At 44.4% G+C, this 18,760-nt stretch overlaps 5 protein-coding genes across 5 annotated transcripts; 3 read left to right on the forward strand and 2 right to left on the reverse strand.

Moving 5' to 3' along the window:
* Positions 1-3: 3 nt before the first annotated feature.
* Positions 4-10,007, reverse strand: LOC115767652 (procollagen-lysine,2-oxoglutarate 5-dioxygenase). The gene is made up of 10 exons (XM_030711942.1): positions 9,683-10,007; positions 8,928-9,013; positions 6,800-6,939; positions 6,210-6,741; positions 5,894-6,147; positions 4,789-4,890; positions 4,599-4,724; positions 1,724-1,850; positions 610-1,044; positions 4-543 (listed from the first exon to the last, which is right to left on the reverse strand). The coding sequence occupies exons 1-10, from the start codon at positions 9,819-9,821 to the stop codon at positions 259-261; spliced, it is 2,226 nt and encodes a 741-aa protein (XP_030567802.1). The 5' UTR covers positions 9,822-10,007; the 3' UTR covers positions 4-258.
* LOC115767671 (immunoglobulin domain-containing protein oig-4) lies at positions 2,029-2,990 on the forward strand. Its single transcript, XM_030711966.1, has 6 exons — positions 2,029-2,221; positions 2,284-2,390; positions 2,452-2,533; positions 2,583-2,650; positions 2,712-2,787; positions 2,851-2,990. The coding sequence occupies exons 1-6, from the start codon at positions 2,116-2,118 to the stop codon at positions 2,931-2,933; spliced, it is 522 nt and encodes a 173-aa protein (XP_030567826.1). The 5' UTR covers positions 2,029-2,115; the 3' UTR covers positions 2,934-2,990.
* Positions 3,675-4,553, forward strand: LOC115767663 (immunoglobulin domain-containing protein oig-4). The gene is made up of 2 exons (XM_030711954.1): positions 3,675-4,132; positions 4,190-4,553. The coding sequence occupies exons 1-2, from the start codon at positions 3,839-3,841 to the stop codon at positions 4,496-4,498; spliced, it is 603 nt and encodes a 200-aa protein (XP_030567814.1). The 5' UTR covers positions 3,675-3,838; the 3' UTR covers positions 4,499-4,553.
* A 150-nt stretch (positions 10,008-10,157) lies between the features above and the next one.
* LOC115767587 (ubiquitin-protein ligase E3A) lies at positions 10,158-14,551 on the reverse strand. The gene is made up of 8 exons (XM_030711878.1): positions 14,072-14,551; positions 13,695-14,003; positions 12,730-13,631; positions 12,414-12,661; positions 11,787-12,353; positions 11,545-11,726; positions 10,968-11,460; positions 10,158-10,900 (listed from the first exon to the last, which is right to left on the reverse strand). Exons 1-8 carry the CDS (start codon positions 14,152-14,154, stop codon positions 10,562-10,564), a joined length of 3,123 nt encoding a protein of 1,040 aa, XP_030567738.1. The 5' UTR covers positions 14,155-14,551; the 3' UTR covers positions 10,158-10,561.
* A 335-nt stretch (positions 14,552-14,886) lies between these two features.
* LOC115767175 (protein FAM91A1) lies at positions 14,887-18,411 on the forward strand. Its single transcript, XM_030711368.1, has 2 exons — positions 14,887-17,088; positions 17,155-18,411. The coding sequence occupies exons 1-2, from the start codon at positions 15,291-15,293 to the stop codon at positions 18,126-18,128; spliced, it is 2,772 nt and encodes a 923-aa protein (XP_030567228.1). The 5' UTR covers positions 14,887-15,290; the 3' UTR covers positions 18,129-18,411.
* The last annotated feature ends 349 nt before the right edge of the window (positions 18,412-18,760 follow it).

Consider the following 18,760-nt stretch of genomic DNA (forward strand, 5'->3'; position numbering starts at 1 on the left):
GAGAGTTCAAAACCATTCGAAAAAATTACAGTATACTTAATGCTTATAAAGTTTTGTGTCAGACCCTGGAATTTCGAGACAAACAGTGTTTAGTCAGGATGTTTGGCAAACAAATCGCAAACTAAGGCAATAGACCACATTCCAAGACTAAACTAGATTTGATTCGAGTTGCTTATTTGCTCTCCTATTTTAGGCTAAATATAAATTCTTTGGAGTGGCCTTTATGGCAGTAAAAAAAATAGTTTCCAGTTGCCACGCCTACGGATCGATAAACGAAATCATAATATAACGTGTGCCCTTGGTCACCAGCAAGCCCTCATGGAAGTGGGTCAATCGGCCGGGATGCATTAGCATCCAGCCCTTCTTAGTCTCCGTAACGGAGCAGTTATAACGCAAAAAGTGACAGCCGCCGCCCTCATAGTCGATGCCCACACTGTTCATGGCAATGTTGATCGTATAGGTGGACGAGTCGTGATGCGGGCGCAGGAAAGGCTGCTCATCGGGCCGGTAACGCACCATGAAGTTCATTAGCGAGCGTGGCGGCTGCAGAGCAATTAAAACACATTAGCTAGGATGACAAAGACAGCTGCCAATTCAGGGTCAACTTACATTATGGAAGTAGCCAGTAAAGACGCGCTCCTGGAGTGGTCGCACAAATATCTGCAGAAACTTCAGATAAAGCGTATCGAGTCCCACCTGGCGCATATGTATGTCACGCGTGGGCACTGCCTCGTAGCCGCCCTCGAGACGATTGTCGTTGTTGCTGCCGTCGGACCATTTGCCATACGCCTCCATGATGGCCACCAAATCATCGCAGAATGCATCGGACACAATCTGGAACCAGAAGACATCCGGACACGGCTGTGGTATGACCATGCTCTCGTTCAGCTGGGTCGAATAATTTGGATGGATATACTTCAAGGTCCAGTCATACTGATTGCTGAACAACGTATAGAAATCGGGACGCACAACTGTGGTATTGAAGTTATCCGCATTGATCAAATGTCCATGGTAGCGCTGATTGCTGACGTACATGAAGATGCCCTAAATGAAAGGATCAACTATTAATAGATATCATAAAGTGAGGAACTTATTTCAATCATAATTGTATAACGCGCTTGGAAATCATTTATGATACAAAGAAATATGAAAACAAGTAAGGGTAGGAAAAAGAATTAGGTGTGCTCCAGTCAGGTGAGATGCCCTAGCATATATACATACAGAAAAACGCATAGACATACACATGACTTGATCAACCCCAGCTTCCTTCTACAACTTCAAATTCAATAAAAATGATATGGGCAGAGATTTCTTGAAAACATTGTGAAAAATGAAAAATAATACCCTTAGTTTTGCTCTTGATTACATTTTGAGCTTTCTTAGCTTGACAACGAAATTCCTTTTTCAAGAACCAAAAATTTCTGGTTGGGTTAAATTAGGCAGATTTTTTTCTGAATTAAATAGAAATATTAATTAAATGAAGAAAATGATTTATTAAAATAAATTATTTGGTTCCTGCTTTAAATATTAATTGTTGTACTAAATGTACTAAATACTAAACTAACAAACAGTTCTAGAGAAGTTAAGAAGATATATATTTTAACTAAATAGTAAACTGCAACTAAGAACTGAAATCCCAAAAATTAAAGACTTTTGTTTAATGTTAGCTAACTGAAAAATGTGATAAGATAAACATAATTTTGAATATTATCTTATTACTTACCGCGTTCCTTAGTGATTCGCACATGGCCATATCAGGGTCGAAATCGTTGTGCTCAAACTTGATGGCATCGAAGGCGCTATGCTTGATCAGATAAATGGTCGTCACATGTGGCACATTGAACATGCCGCTAAAAAGAGACACAGTTTATAAATATATATACATTTGTAAAAGCATGACGCACAGTTTATTTTGTAGATTCGCAACAATGTTGTGGAAATGGAAAGTAGTTAACTCTCGGTCAGCGGAACGCACACAGAGTTAGGTCGCGATTAAATTCAATCAGTATGAGAGACAAACATCGTTTGTCCGGGGCTACCTCTAGGCGCAGTATGCACAAAACATTCTACGCTGACGGACGGAAATAGCCGCATCTCTGTCGGATCGCAACAAAAATGCCCAGTCCCTGGTTTAACCAGTGCAAGATCAAAGCATTTGCACTGCTCTGGCTGCTGCTGTCGCTGCTGCTCTTGTGCGATCTCTGCCCTGTGCAGGGCCAAAGTGAGTGATCAACTAATCGCTGATCCAATTATTTCTTATAGATAACTCTTTGATTCGAATAGGAAGCACCGGCGGTCGCAATGTGCTGCGTCGCAATTACACGGGCAAGAAACCTGTTGTCATTCAGCACAGATCCCAGGATGCTGTCAACTATTACGATCACGAGAACGTAAGTTTCAAATGACAACAAACTAATAATAATTCCATTAAAATGCCTGGCTCTAATGCAGGGTGCCAAGATCATAAAGTCATCGCACTTTGAGCTCGACTATACATTGGGGCGCAAGATTACCTTCTTTTGCATGGCGCAAGGTGAGTCGGTTGTCAGAATTGCATCCTCCCTAATAACAGCCCCTTACAGGTAATCCACGACCGACTATCACCTGGTTTAAAGACGGCGCAGAACTGTATCAGCATCGATTCTTTCAGGTAAGTGCGCCTGAGAAATATGCATTTGCATTTGCAGAAAATCAAACAGTCTGCTCTATAGGTGCACGAATCGCATCCAGAACCAGAGATCATTAAATCAAAAATGGAAATTGATCCAACCACACAAATGGATGCGGGTATGAAATACTTTAATAAGCTTACCAAAGATATATGTCTACTATGGCCATCTCTAACTGCAGGCTATTACGAATGCCAGGCGGATAATATATATGCTATTGATCGTCGGGGCTTTCGCACGGACTATGCCATGGTCAATTTTTAACATTCTTCATTCAACTCTGATATATTCTGAACTACATTTCGTAATAAACACAATATAATTTGTAACTTCAAGTTCGTACTTGTTGTCTTGTCTGTTTTAAATTGAAATTATTTTTGTTCTCGACCTTTTGTCTGGTTGTGTGCGTAACCGACAAATTGTCTCAATTACTTGATTTGGACAATTTTTTTGCATTTATTTTATTAAAATGTATATTAAAATGTGTGCAAGTCAAACCAAAACAAACTGTGGCATATTTACATGCAAATAAGCTCAGTTATATTATATAGTTGGGGGGTCTATTGCCTTTGCACAGTGGTACAAAGCAGTCAAGAATAATATACCATACATATCTGGGAAGTTTTTGCATGATAATAGAATGGGGGCAATAATTGGGCATATTATGATAAAACTTATTGTATTCACTTGTTATTCAAACCTAACTTATTTGTTGGAGTTCATAGTAAAAGAATTCTCTATGCATTGCTGTTAGAGCTAACATTGAGTTAACAGCGTACGGTTTTAACATTAATGTTAAACAAAGCTGCGATTGTAACCTGTTAGTAACAGCGTATTATGCATGCATAATATTAATATAATTGCCTTAAATAAAATAAAAACAAACTAGAGGCATATTTATATTTTCAGTTTCACACAGCTTGCCCCACTGTGCGCCCTGCAACATATGGCGCACATATCCAACGGAACCCGAAGCAAAAAAGGTGGCCTTTGGACAGACTGTTGCGGAGATACGCAGATTCAGCGAGTGCGCAAATCAAATCAAATGAAATTGAGTAAAATAAGGCAACCTGTGGAGCTGCATATCAAGAGAATCAAAACCGAATCCCGAGCCATCACTCTGGTGGTTTAAATGCGAGACCCAAGCGACGCCAATTGTGGCAAATTAGATGTGCCAGAGCAAGCGAAATGCCGCGACAGCTGCTGCCGCTGGTTTAGTCGCCGCGCAGACGAGATTCGCACAGCAACGTTGGGTTTTAGTTAATGATAAGCATAGGATGCAAGTGAAGTGCCTGCTAATCTGCATTGGCCTAGGCCTGGGCCTGCTTATGCTAACCGCACCATTTACCGAGGCGCGCCGTGGACGCGGACGTGGACGCACCAAGTCGAGGGTGCAGATTGGTCTGCCCATAACGGGCAAGTACCGCGATCCCGAGTCGGATCAATACTATAACAACAACAATGTAAGCTAAGGTCAGGCTACAGATCCCATCAATATTAACTTATCGTTTTGGTAATAGGGCGCAAAAATCTTACAGGCCTCGCACTTTGATCTCGAGTACGTGCTGGGCCATAAGATTGCTTTTCTGTGCGTGGCCAAGGGCAATCCACGTCCGCACATAACCTGGTACAAAGACGGCGCCGAGATCTATCAGCATCTATATATGCATGTACACGAGTGGACCATTGGCGATGATCGCGTCAAATCAAAGATCGAAATCGATCCGGCCACCCAAATGGACGCCGGCCTGTACGAGTGCACGGCCGACAACATGTACTCCATTGACAGGCGCAGCTTCAAGACCGATTTCTCCATTGCCTTCGATTAGATCGCTGGCGGTGCCACCCGTTTCCTTGCCCGTATACGTATAAGCAATAAAGTTAATCCTAATTAAATCGTAATAACTCCACCTGGAGCTTTTCACTTACATCAGATCCCGCTTCACAATGTCCACGTAGTCGTGGGAGCGTGCATAATAACCGTTCTCGGAGAGCGCGCCCCAAAAGTTGCTCCACAGTTCGTGGTACTTGGAGAACACCGGCGCCACAAATTGCCTGCATTGGGTAACATTTATATTTTTAGTTGGGCAATGCAGGTCAATCGAATTTGAAGACCTACTTGTTCATTCTCAGCAGCTCTCGGAGCACTTCGCTGTCATCGATGTGCGCATCGGCGTCCACAAAGAAAATGTAGTCGCTGTGCTGCAGCTTTGCTTTGTCGCTGCAAGTAGAAAAGTTAATACAAGTTAATCAGCTATTTAAATATTAATTTATATAAAACGAAATAGAAGGTCACGCCGAAGATTTAATACCCTTGCAGCCCAACCTTTTCATAATGTTCATTGTGAATTGCCCGAAACTAAGCAGCACAGGGAAAATAGTTAATGTCGAGTATGGTTAAGATATCTTGAAAAACAAAAAGTTTTTCATACAACTTAATATTAGACCGATCGTTCCTATGGCAGCTATATGATATAGTAGTGCAACGAATAAATGCCGAGTTTGGTCAAGTTATCTAAATGAACAAAAAAGTTTTTCATACAAGAACCCACTTTCCGACTTATCGTTCCTATGGCAGCTATATGATATAGCAGATCGATCCAGCCGGTTCTGACATATGTTCTGCGTGCAACAGAAAGAGGTATGTGGGCAAAGTTTCATTAAGATAGCTTTTAAACTGAGAGACTTGTTTGCATAGAAACAGACAGATGAACTTTACTAAGTATATCGACTCGGCTGTTGATACAGATCAAGAATATATCTACTTTGTGGGATCAGAGATGTCATGCGTTAAACATTTCACGACAAACTAACAATACCCTCTGCAAGGGTATAAGAACGCGTGGGTAAGAGAAACTCTCGACACTAAGTAAGAATCGCCTTCATTCCCTCTCTCACTCCCTTTAAATATTCCGCCTTCCTATGCGATTTTCATGAATTCTTGTACAGTGAGAGTACTGATAGCAAGCGAGTATGAGGGATACAATCAGTCAAACAGTTCTTTATAATACAAAAACATATATGTAAATATTGGAAACGCTATCATAAGCATTTGACTATGTATACCACATAATAACTTCGGGAGTCAATGCAAATAACAGAGGCTTCTTAATTAATAAGTAGATTTTGATGGAATAATAATTGACTACTTCGCAATGATTCCACGATTTGTTCATCTCCTTAACTTAAGCACATAAGTAGTTAGTTACTCCTAAGGTACTCACAGGGCCAACTGTCTGCCTTGACGTTCGTCCAGTTCATCCACGGATAGCACAAACTTGGCGCTGGCATAGTTCTTGCCTTGGTTAGTCGCATAGGACTTAACAGCATCGTCGTGCAGTGCGACGTTGCTGTACATAAAGAGATGCATCGATTCCTTGGGATAGTTGAGCTTCTCAATGCTGGCCAGGAACATATCGAAGAAGGGCACAGCTTGGGGAACCATCACAGCCAACGTAATGATAGGCAGATTTTGTTCCTGCAAAAAGGAAAGGCACATGCTAAAATGACCTACGTGAATTTTAAGTAAATTCCACTCACATTCAACTCGAGGGGATACTCCAAGCAGAAGGTGCAGACGCCGCTGAAGGTCTTGGCTAGATAATTGCCATAGGCATTCAAATCGACCTTGCTCAGTCCATTGCCATGGATAATCAGGGGCGTGGTCATAAAATCAATGTTTTGCAGAGTGCCCTGATTGGAGTCCAGGTCCACCTTTAGCTTAACATCATTTTTGGCACCATGTAGATTCTGAAACAGACGAGACTGCGTATCCAGCTTCATGCCCAGCTTGGCACGCTTCGCCTCGTCCAGGAACACTTTAGTATAGTACAACTGATCATCACCAGTATTCTCGATGGCCTCCTCCAGCAGCGCATACACCTGTGGTGCATAGCCAATGAATGCGCCCGAGTTCAAAAAACGTGAGGCTTTGCCCTCCACCTCGGGATACTGATCTGCCAGACTCTTGTCCGGCCAGCAGTATTTTTCGGCCGAGAAGAGCAGCTTGGCACCAGACTCTTTGAATTTTTCCAAAATCTCGTCGAGCGCAGCTGTGAAGATGACATCGTAGCTATAAACAATTTCTGGTTAGAAGCAGCTAAAAACAATATTGGGCATACCCATTTTACCTGTCTGTAAACAATATTATGGTATCCTCTGCATCCTTCATGTCTTCAATTGCTTTTCGCAGCAGATTGATTTTAAAACCGCCACCAGCGCTTTTCATGTCGCCACCTTGCCATTCTTCGCCCATGCCCAGCGTGGTCACCTGTTATAAAACAGAAATTGATAAATCTTATGGAATATGTTCATTCAATTACTTATGTTATAAATCACAGTTGATATATAAATAATACTAAGCAAATCCACAATGAGAGCAGATCCGAGCTATATAAATATTTCAAGTCAAAGAGCATGTTCTATATGTCTCTGGTATAAACATTTCTGTTAAATAAATAAATAAATTCTCTCGAATGTTAACGCTATGTTGTTAGAGCTTCTGTAATCTTTTGAATGTTAAGCTGCAACTGTTATCCTATTACTTCGAATGTAAAATCTATGTAATTTAGCAGTTAACGTTAGCTCTCTGACGCCTTTAAATGTCACAGATATATTTTAAAAGTAAAGCTATCATGTACTCTTGTTATTAATTTAAGGTAAACACAAGCAAGCCAGAATAACAATTGCCCATTATATAAATGTTAATTAACAGTGACAATTTACAGTAAGTAACAAAAGTGAATAACAGCAAGTCACGACTGTTAAAATGTTTATAAATTACATTTTTAGCAAGATATCTCGTAATTCAATTGTCTTTAGAATTGTTCAAACAAATTTGAGCCGCCTGCCTAAATGGCTAAGTTCACACAATTCTTGAAAAGCATATTATAAAAAAGTGATCATTATGAAATATAAGCAATGTTTCGAGAACGAAAGCCGGCTAACCGGCTTATCAGCAAGTTTTTATTTTGTTGTATTCCATTCAAATGATGAACATGAGAAGCTGACTTTGCGACACACACACAGAATGAGAGACGAATTTACATAAGGGAACCGGCGTTGCCGTTGGTGATAAGCAAATCTCAAACAATACATAAACGGCATGTTGCAAGCTATCAATGGAACAATCGGGAACTGAATTGAGCTAATTACCCCGGGGGCCTGCTACTAGCCAGCCGCATGGACTACGTGATTAACTACAACTACAAAGTGTAGATCGAGAAGAACACATGTGTGCACTATATATATATATACATATATACATATTGATGGTGCCCCATAATGTTCAGCCAATCTGTGTGTAACACATCAGAGCAGCAGAGTCATCTGGACGCCAGTGCCGGATGCTTGGACATATGTCCGTGCATGTATATACATATGCATACACCCAGATACAGAAGCGCTACAAAACAAATTCATAAAAGTGTGCCGCAAACCGAGATATGTCGGCAAGAGTTCGTCTTCGGGCCAATCATTTGTTTATGCCAGCATATAGTATATGTACATAGCTTTACATAGATAGGCAGCTAATCAAATTTCCGAATTTCTTTATATGGAACTCAATTAGAATTCTATTCAGCAGACGCCTCGACTGTTCTAAAGTTTTTAATATGAATGCACTGAACTCAGTTGTTGTCAAATTCCTACATTTTCTTCAGGCTTTTCTTTTGTTATAACATTTATTAACTACAAAGTAATATATAACTATATATAATATAGCATTAGCTATTCTATTTCAACTCTTTCTCCTTTACATTCAATTTTTTGTGTATCAAATTGAAATTTGAGTAGTTCTTGGAAACATTACTTCGATCTTACATTCCAAACAGTTGTTACCCAAATAAACAATAATATGCCTTAAAAAAACTCTATATCCCAAAATAGGTTTGGTAATAAACATTACTGGAGTTACATGAAAAAAAGTCAATGTTTTCCATGAAAATGGTTACATAACATATTAAGTTTTGCTAAATTTATGTTTAATCAAATAACAAATAATTGTAGATGAAGCAACAAAAGCTCAACTCAATAGAATATTAAGCAATACTTTAGCATTAACGGAAAAGTTTTTAATAGAAACTCTTTCGTGATATACATATGTATGCCCTAAAATCGCATCGTTTTTAGATCTCATTTCAATAACATTTTGGCAATTCTTCTCTTAAAAAGAATTTGCATACCAAATTTTAAGCACAACAAAAGACCATAAATTTGTTATTCCAGACGGTCGAAATTGAACGGGTTTCAGGAACTTACCTCAATATCGTAGACATTGGCAGATCGAACATAACGGCGATATCCATCAGTCGGTTCGGTGGCCACAGTAAAGACTTTGATTTTCTCTGAAAAAGATGAAAAAAGGTGTCAAATAAATACATAAACTATTTGCGTGCCCCATTAGGTACAAAAAATAGATTCAGTTAAATGAAATTTGAATTTTTTATTGATAGATTTAAATTTTTATTATAAATAGTTATTGACAATCTAATTTTCAACTTCTGCTTAAACAATAAACTTAGGGTCCAATATATTAGATACCTATATACATATATTAACAGATATGTATGTGTATATGTATATAATCTCTGCACACATACATATGTAGATACATATTGGTAACCCATTTTTGTGTCAGGGACACAGGACCTGGAAAATGTCCTAGTTCAAAGCAGAAAATCACTTCAAAAATATTGTGCTTGATTAAAGCTAATAAAAGAAATTCTCTATAATAAAATAAACAAATTTATAGCCGAGCACATCTTTAAGTACTTTGAGTGTTAACGACCGCATGAATATTACAAGCAGGCGGAAAGAGCAACGGAATGTAAACAAAAAGCGCAGCCTCACGCACGCACACAGATGCACATGCATAGACAGATGCATGTGAGTGTGTGTGTGTGTGTGTGTGGGTGAATGCTACAGATGAATGCAATTTAATGTTGTTTTGTTTTAGTACTTATGCCTTGCTAATTCCAGTGATGAACTCATTGCACCAGATTCTAGACACATACCATTCAAATTTTGCTGTGTTGCAGCTGCAACAACAACTTCGGGGGCGGCTACATCGGCATCCGATTCGCTGGCGCTGGCGGTGGCTCCTTGCAAGAGCAATAGCGACGCCAGAAACAATAACGGCATAGTTGCTGCCATGGCGTTCTTATTTATTTGCTTCACACAACACACACACACACTTTCACACTTTAAATTGTACACTCTTGTGTTATGATAATTGTTGCATATTATTCAGCGAGGTAAGTTTGTTTTGAAAAACACACAAAACAACTATCTTTCGCCGCTGCACAACCGTACGCAACAACGAAGTTAACATGAATGAATTTGCGGATGGCGACTCTAGCAAACGAAGACAAATAACTGTGCATATAAAAAAAAGATAGTGCTGTGAAACTCGCAAAAGGTTGCACACCAAGTTATCGATAGCAAGTGAAACTAGGTATTTATCAAACGATAGTATATGCATTTATTGGCGCACAACTTAAAATTTATTCAGCAAAATTTTATGCGTGCTGCATTACAAACGTAATTACATGAGTGTATGAGTATGCGTATAAATGTAATTTATGTTATATACACTTAACTGAGCGACATAGTAAACAATATAAAGTCATTCAAACCGAATTTGCTTAGTTCACGCCTGCCTTCTTTCCATCACGCCATATTGAGCATTTACGCACACATATATATTGTCTCATTTGAACAAATTGTATCAAAAATAAATGACAAATTCAAAAACAAACTAAGGCTCAACTAATAAATCATCATCGTCTTCATCATCATCATCATCATCATTATCATCATAAATTATCGGAGGTGGTATCTGTTGCGTTGCTGGAGGTATGTGTGTCAACCATTTTGACATCCCTTTGCGGCGACTACAGCATGCCAAAGCCTTTCGAGTAGTTGATTGCCTTGAGCAAACGCTCTTCTAGCTTCTCCTTGCTGCTGTATTCGGGAAGCAGCAGCACATTGAAGCACGTATGGGAAGTGGGCAGGCGATCGCTATCCGGTCCATGGCGTGTTATTAACAATCGCAAGCATTTCAAGCCGCCAACCGGTACGCGTGCCGATCCTGTGGTGAACTCGAGCAGCTTGCGCTTGGACTCGTGTGGCATTGCGTGCACAATGCTCCAGAAATCTCGTACAATTTGCGTTTCCTCCGTGTAGCCACCCTCGTACTCTGTCGAGTGCTCCAGTTCGACAAAATCGAACTCCTGCAATATTATAAAACAATTAATGGAAATCCACAAAGTAAATGAGCAAACGCCTTTGTCAACCTACTCGACTACCGCAGACCAACTTTTCGATCTCCTCTGGCCTAAAGAGCAGCTTCAGCGGCGACTCGTCTGTAACCATTTCGAAGCCCTTGCGGAAAGCCTTAAACTGCTGTTGTATGTTGACGTTCAGCAAAAAATCGCTGTACAGATTAACAAACAACCGCTTGTTGTGCTGACCCACAAGCACCTCGCTACCGTGTGGCACCAGTTCGTGCTCGACCAGTTCGCCAAACACATTGCTATAGCTAATCTTAAACGTCTGCTCGAATACCTCTTCCATGTCCTGGCCCTGATAGTCCAGCATAGTTTTCAAGCTCTTATATAGCGTTGGACTCCAGTCGGACAGGTCATAGAAGGTACCTCGATAGCCCATCAGCTTGCGGTATACGACCATAGGAAAGTTCACAGCCAAGATGACATTGTTATAAATGGCTAAGCCAATTATAATTCCGATCAGCGTGAATTGTGCGCCATTCTCGAAGGGGGTGGCATTGAACCTTCAGAAGCAATGGATGAAAACATAGAAAATACGCGATATATATTATATAGAAGACGGATATCAGGGTCACATGGTCACTCACCACATATTGTTCGTCTCCTCCTGCTGCACAAACATGCCAAAGGCTGGATTGAAAATCTCCTCAACGATTAGTTGAAAGAACTCTTTGGATACGCCGCCCTCATCAATCCCTTGTTCGCCCACAAACTCGACCACCAGCTGCTTTTTCAGATCCTTTGGATTGCTCATCGCCACCAGTTCCAGCTGCAATTCAAGCAAAGCAATAAGTACAACATTATTTAACATAAATTCTTTAAGTCGTACCCCGATGAGTGCATCGTTGATTAGTTGATCGCGTCGCACCGTCAGCTTGAGATCGGGTCGCGCACCCTCTTGGCCATCCTGACCAAAGTTGTGCAGTATCGAATAGAGCGAGGAGTAGCGCTCGCTGTACATGCGCATGCGGCAGTCGTAATAGAGTGCGTCCACCTTGGTGGCCGGCGTCAGGATGAATGCGTACAGCATAAAGCAGAAATAGTTGGTGTGGCTAGAGCCCAGCTCGCTCTCCATGGCCAGCGTTTTGTAGGATAGATAGTCCTGATGCATTTGTATGTGTTCGCTGAGCGCCTCATTGTAGAACTCCTCGAGCGGCACCAATGGACTGCGGCAGTCGATGTACGAGACTTGCAAGCACTTCTCTAGTGGATCTTCCGCAAATTTTGGCATATGCGGCTGCTGCATTGAGCTATAAACAAACAAATCCTCGCCCTCTTCAAGGGCGGCGGCGGCGGCGGCTGCAGCAGCTCCCTCGCTTTCAACAACCTCCTGCAGTGGCAGCCGACACGACGGCCGCTCCAGCACGCTGGCCAGGATGTTGGCATAAAACACAATCTGTGTGAAAAATAGATTCGTTTATAACTGATTAATGGCAGGGAAGCAGCCACGACTCACCTTCAGAACTTTGGTCACGCTTATGATATGCTCGTTCTCGCGCACCGACTCCTCGTCCAGGAGCACCTGCAGCGTTATCTGCTGCTGGCACGAGGATAACAGCACTTGCAGCTGGTCGGCACAATATTCACTCCAAATAAGAGCCAGACGCGCCTGTGCCCGCACCGGCATTACGGCAGCCGCATGGCACAGCTTGGGCAGCACTCGATCCAGGTACTCCATGTCCGTTACGCTGTTGTTGGCCGTAGCTGTTGTTTGTTGTTTGGAATGCAAATTATATATCGAAATTTAGTTATGAAATGAAAATGTTACTAACTGTTGGTGGCCATGTCAAAGCATATGACTAGGCAATGGAGCACCTGCTCCCACGAGTCCTGCCTGTACAGCCTCATGTAGCGTATATAGTCCGCCAACTGGATGACGCTGCTTGTCAGTTGCTCTGCAATGGCTGAGCACGAGGCGCCAAAGAGCAGTCGCTTAATGTGACGCAGTCCACGGAAATCCACTTTGGTGCCTCTATGTAGAAACTCCTCATTTTGCTCCTGTTGACCCATGGGCTCGTCCTCATCATTGTCATCAATATCGCCATCGCCATCGCCATCGCCTTCGCCATCGGCATCAGCATTTTCATCGGCATGGCGTTCAGCATCATCGGCATCTGGGCATCGCTCGGCTGGAGTTTCCGCTCGCTGAGTGCTGTCCTCATCCTTGTCGTGCTCACCCTCCAACTGGCGCAGCTGCTCTTTGTTCAGCGCATTGGTCGATTTGCTTTCCAGATGCTGGCGCTCCTGGCCCGGCCTGCACACAAAGCTCTTGCTGAGACGATCGACGCTGGAGAAGACATCATTAATCGCTTGATATAGCCTGTCGTAGTTGGCCGCTGTCTGGCACTGCAAATAGAGTGCCTCCAGTGATTCAGCGTCGAGGAACTCCACAGGCGGCAGCGTCGGTGTGCAGGCACCAGAGTCGCCAGCTGGAGTTGTCGCCGGCGATCCAATTGTTGATAAGGGTCTTGACAACTTCACCAAGTCAATAATCATGGGCGGCCTTTCCGTCTGCTCCACGGTGCCTTGGGGCTGCGCATTGGACTGAGACTGAGACTGAGATTGGGTGCTGGTGGTAGTTGTGGTGCTGGCGGAGGTTATGGTGCTAGTGGAGCTGTTGCTACTGCTGCTGCTGCTATCATTTGGCGAAAGCATGTCCACGTCCTGCTGTGGACTATCAGGAGGCAAGAGAAGTTAGTATGCTTTTCAATTATTTTCTGCGATCTGACCCACTCACCTGCTCGCTGTGGGCGCTGGCACTGCCGCCGCCGTCGCCGCCGCCGCTGCGCTATCGCACAATTGTGCATCCTGTGAGAACAGTTGAAGTGCTCGGGCGGCCACCTCGTTGGGCGTCATGGGCGCCACTTTGCCGCTGGAAGCGCAGTTGGCATTCGTGCAGTGGACATTGCCGCAGCCCGACTGCAGCTGATGAAAGTAACGCTGTATCAGGCTGCGCACCGCCGAACGTTTCATCTCCGGCGTGGCCCGGCCATTGCCACCATTGCCGCCACTGGCCACAGCAGCGGCCGCTGATGAAGTCGACGCACTGCAAGCAAAGGTATGCAAATTCATTAACATAAAATATAATTGCGAATGAGTTGTGCTGGCAATCACCTTGAGACGCCTGGCAACGGCGACGTTGACGTTTGCCGCGCCTTCTGTTGCTGCTGCTCGTGTTCCTCGCCGCCGCCGCTCATTGAGCGTCCCTTACCCTGAGGCACACGGGGATTCAATAAACAAATAGCTGTCACTGCGCTTGGCTTCTCGTTTAAGTTGCGTTGCGTTGCGTTCCGTTGCGTGCTTCCTTGGCAAGGCGACACTTGTCGCGCGTTTCTTTGTGTGCTAATTTGCTACGCAAAATATGCACCAAAAAGAAAAGAAAAAGGGTGCAAAAAAATCGATGTCGATGTCCCTTTTCTTGCAAGTGTGCTTTATTGTTGCTGTTCTTCTTGTTATTGCACTACATCTGTCTGTCAACATCTACAGCATGGCACTTGTAATTCACACAACGTTTGCACAATTTTTCAACTACGGCTAACAAAAATTTATTCGTTTTGATATTTTGAACAGAGGTTTTGTTTAGAAAAACGCAGCCAAGGCAAAGCAGAGTGCCTTTAATATTGAAAATCATCAACAGTGAGTGTTGCTAATGTTCGCAAATGCCCATCATAAGTGTTGTGAAACCCCTTCAACTATCGCTTAAGCGCGCGTTGTTTTTGCTGCATATCGATTTTCGAATAATTTTGCATGCATATTGAATAATAATGTTAATTCTATATTAAAAAGGCTTATTCTCCCCATTTTCTTGTGCGCACGCACATCTGTTTATATATACAAAAATAATTAAACGAATAATTAACAAATCGTTCCAATTTGAATTTATTTTCAAATCTCATTAGATACTAAAATTAAAAAAAAAAAAAAGATACACATTTCAAAATCGTCTAGTTTAAGTACATATTGTCAATCATATCAGGGAATTGGCAATCTAAAGAAAGGTCTACCTCATGCAGTCGCATGTGGAACGTAAATGTTGCCCCAGTATTTCTCTAAGTGTGCAGTATTTTTTTCAACCAGTGCTGGATAACGAGTGCCAACCCTCAGACGACGACGGTTTTTATCAGCTGTGCCTCATTTGCCTGCCAAAATAGAATAAGAACGACAAAACGTAACGAGCGCAGCAGCGAACTCCGAAAAAGAAAGTAAACATTCGTCAGCAAAAAATACAAACAACATATGCAATGGCCAAAAGCAGCAAAAGGCAACAGCAACAACAACTAAATTGAGCACGGCGACAGGTAAACAAACAACAACTGCAACGGAACGGAACGAGATGACGTCGACGGAGACTGGCAACTGCCAGTTGCAGCTGCAGCTGTGCGTGCGTGGGAATGTGCCATGGCAGGAGCTGCCGGTGCATCTGCGCTCGGTGCTGCACAACAATCAGCGCGACTACGAGAAGTACGTCTTCAACTATAGCCTGAAGAATCAGCTGCGCTTCCGCGGCAATCTGGCATCGAAGGTGTTCCGCCAGGAGCAGCGCTACTATGAGCTGCTCGTCCAGAAGAACATCAACAGCCTGGGCGTCTTTCCCTACCATCTGGCGGACATTGTCACCAAGGGATTGCGCGTTACGCCCTTTAACTATTATCTGGACGTGCTCAGCCAGCTGCTGCGCAACGACAAGAGCTACGATACGCTGCCCAATTTTACGGCAGCGGATTGCCTGCGTGTCCTCGGCATTGGACGCAACGAATATCTGGCGCTGATTAGCGAACTGAAGACCCATACGCCGCGAACGCTGCTGTTCAGTGCCAAACCCAATCCGTTGGACTTTTTGCCGCGCCTGCCGGTGCATGTGCACATCGAGCCCTGGTGGCGTCTGGACATTGGCTATGTGCTGGAGACGGATATACGTATGGTGACGCCCGCAGAGCGCAGCCTGCTGGACGATCTCATTGACTTTGGCGCCCAGCCAACGGGCAAATGTGACTATCAGGTGGTGCAGAGCCTCTATCGCAAGGGTCTCATCTATTTGGATGTGCCCATTAGCGGCGAGGATCGAATTTGTATACCGCCGTTGCGTAACTTTGTCATGAATCGCGTCAGTGGCGATTATTTCGAGAATTTGCTGTACAAGATCTTCGTGAGTGCCGATGAGCACATGAGCATTGCGGAACTGGCGCAAATGCTGCAACTGGAGCTGGATGGCGTCAAGCAGGCGGTCAGCTTTATATGCCGCCTCGGCTTTGCCCAGCGCAAGCATACGGAGCACGAGTCTCAACAGTATCACGCTAGCTGGGCAACCTACAATGAGCAGCAGCTGCCGCAAACGCCGCAGATTACGCCGCTCAACTACAATGTGTATGCCAGCAGCAGCTTTGACTTTGAGCAGCCGCAGTCAAGTCCCAAGACGCCAAAGCAGGAGAAAGACAAGGACAAGGACAAGGATAGCAGCTCCATTGGCTATCTGTCTTCGGATGGCAATACCAGCGACTTTAGCTTTGCCAATATGGTGACGCCTCCAGCAGCCGCACACAACGGCAACAACAGCGATGAGCAGGAGCTTAGCTCCGAACTGGAGGATGTTAGCGAGCGCACGACCACCACAAAGGCAACATCTGCCGCATCCGCAGCCGCAGTCGCAGCCGCCAAGAGTGGCAAGCGTGTCGGCTTTTTATTTGACTCAACACTTACAGCATTCCTGATGATGGGCAATCTGTCGCCGGGCCTGAAGAATCATGCCGTCACCATGTTCGAGGTGGGCAAACTATGCGAGGAGAGTCTCGACAGCTTTCTGGCCGAACTGGAGCAGGTCTCGCTGCTGGATGCCGAGGGCGAGGGCGATGTCTCTCGCTATTTTGCGCACGCAGTAATATTGCGCTCCACCATCTGTTCGCTGCGTCCGTTGCTGCCCGGCGGACTCGATCTGCTGCGACTGGAGTGCCTGGAGGGGCTCGACTGGCAGACGCGCGACCGTGTGCTCGATAAGAAGTACAAGTTCATCGTCTCGGCAACGCCACTGACGGCCACATTGAGTCACATGTTCAGCATTCCGTTCTTTGGCCAGTTTGTGCGCAGCTCCGATGCGTTGCCGATGTGGAGCAAGCTATTCTACAACCATATCACGGGTGAGTAGCCTGCCTCCTGCTCCTAGCTAGACTCATTGAAACTGTAATATTGCAAATCATTGCCAGGCTATGGGCCGCCCAGCTTGCTGTTGTGCCGCGGCACTGTGCTCAAGTCGCTGCCACGTCTCTTTTTGGGCTATGGCAAGCTGCTGGTGAACATACTCCATTCGGACGCATATGTGCTCAACACGGAGAACTTTCGCAACCTGAACGAGCAGCTCAAGAACGGATGCGTCCTGCTGCAGGGCTATGGCATAAGCACCGCTGGCCAGCTGCACTATGAATCATTTCCATTCCAGGTCTCGGATGCCGGCCAGGCCAAATGGAGCACGCATCGTGCTGTGCAAAAGCTGGCCACACATTTGGATCTGCGCCAGCAATGTGGCTACATAACATTCCTGAATACGGGCGTGCCCGATTTGGGCTGCGACGAGTATGAGCTGCAGGTAAAGCTGAAGCTGCCGCAGCGCAAACGCCCGTCGCTGCCCGCCGCCACCAAGTCAAATGTGCCAAACGATCAGCTGACCAGCTTTCAGCTGAAGAGTCCCGACGAGAATCATTTTGCAACAACGCCGGAGCACGGTCCAGCAAACGACTACACCTCGGCGGACTGCAACCAGCTGCTGGCCAGCGAGCTGGCCAAATGCAGCGACAGCAGTCGCGCCGAGCTGCTCTCCCAGAGCTCCGTGGAGCTGCCCATTGGCGATGCGTTTGCAGAGCCGGAGCCCAGCACCGAGGAGTGGACGCTGCTGGATGTTAACTTTGGTGTGCCGCTCTTCGATGTGGACACAAATACGCGCATCTGCGAGCAACTGGTGCGCCAGCTCAGCAGCGATGCCAATCTGCAGGCGCTGCCCGCTTGCGCGCAGCAGGCCCAGCAGCTATTCCTCGAGTTTGTGTGTCAGTGCCTGTACTTTGAGGATGATCCGTCGACGCCGGCCCAGCTGCACGAGCCACTGCAAGCGGCCAGAGCCTTACCGCATCCGCGCATCAATCTGGCCTTTGAGAATGGACGCGTCGGCTACTGGAACGGTCGTTAAAGGGCGCCTCACTTAAGTTTCATGCATTCCAGCTGCCCCACGCCAGGCCCAGTACAGTTTACAAGTATTTTTTGTATGTCTCCCGCCCCCCGCCTCTCCTCGCTCCCACCCTACCCCAACCCAACATAAATTTTTATCAGTTTTGCCTTTTGTACAGCTCCGAGCTTTATAGATATTTATATAGAAATACCTTATCGGCCCGCCAACCCATATATTCCGTTTCTTATTAGTTCTGTAAGTTCGGCAAAGTGGCAATATCCAATCGGAGGCAAAAAAAAAAAAACAAAATACACCATATATATATATATATGCATATACACACACATTACAGATGTATGTCTAAATAAATGCAATTTTAAAAACATATATATATATTTGTTTGCAGCTGAAATCGATCGGAATATATGCTTATGGCATACGAGTTGAGTCTCAAGGAATCCCGTCTGGCAATAATGCTCGGTCACGAGACCAACTATCCTCCTGGATTTTCAAGGCATTGGAAGTGGGTTTAGCAATTATCTCTTTTATTAATAAAACATTGTTCGTTAGCTCTTTGATACTCTGTTTGTAGAAATCATTCTGAGCTCTACTGAGAGCTCGATGACCAGTTCATTATGTGGGCTTTGTTTTTC

The sequence above is a fragment of the Drosophila novamexicana genome, unplaced genomic scaffold (genome assembly GCF_003285875.2).
Source record: "Drosophila novamexicana strain 15010-1031.04,08,12 unplaced genomic scaffold, DnovRS2.1 tig00000009-arrow-pilon, whole genome shotgun sequence".
NCBI lineage: Eukaryota > Metazoa > Arthropoda > Insecta > Diptera > Drosophilidae > Drosophila > Drosophila novamexicana.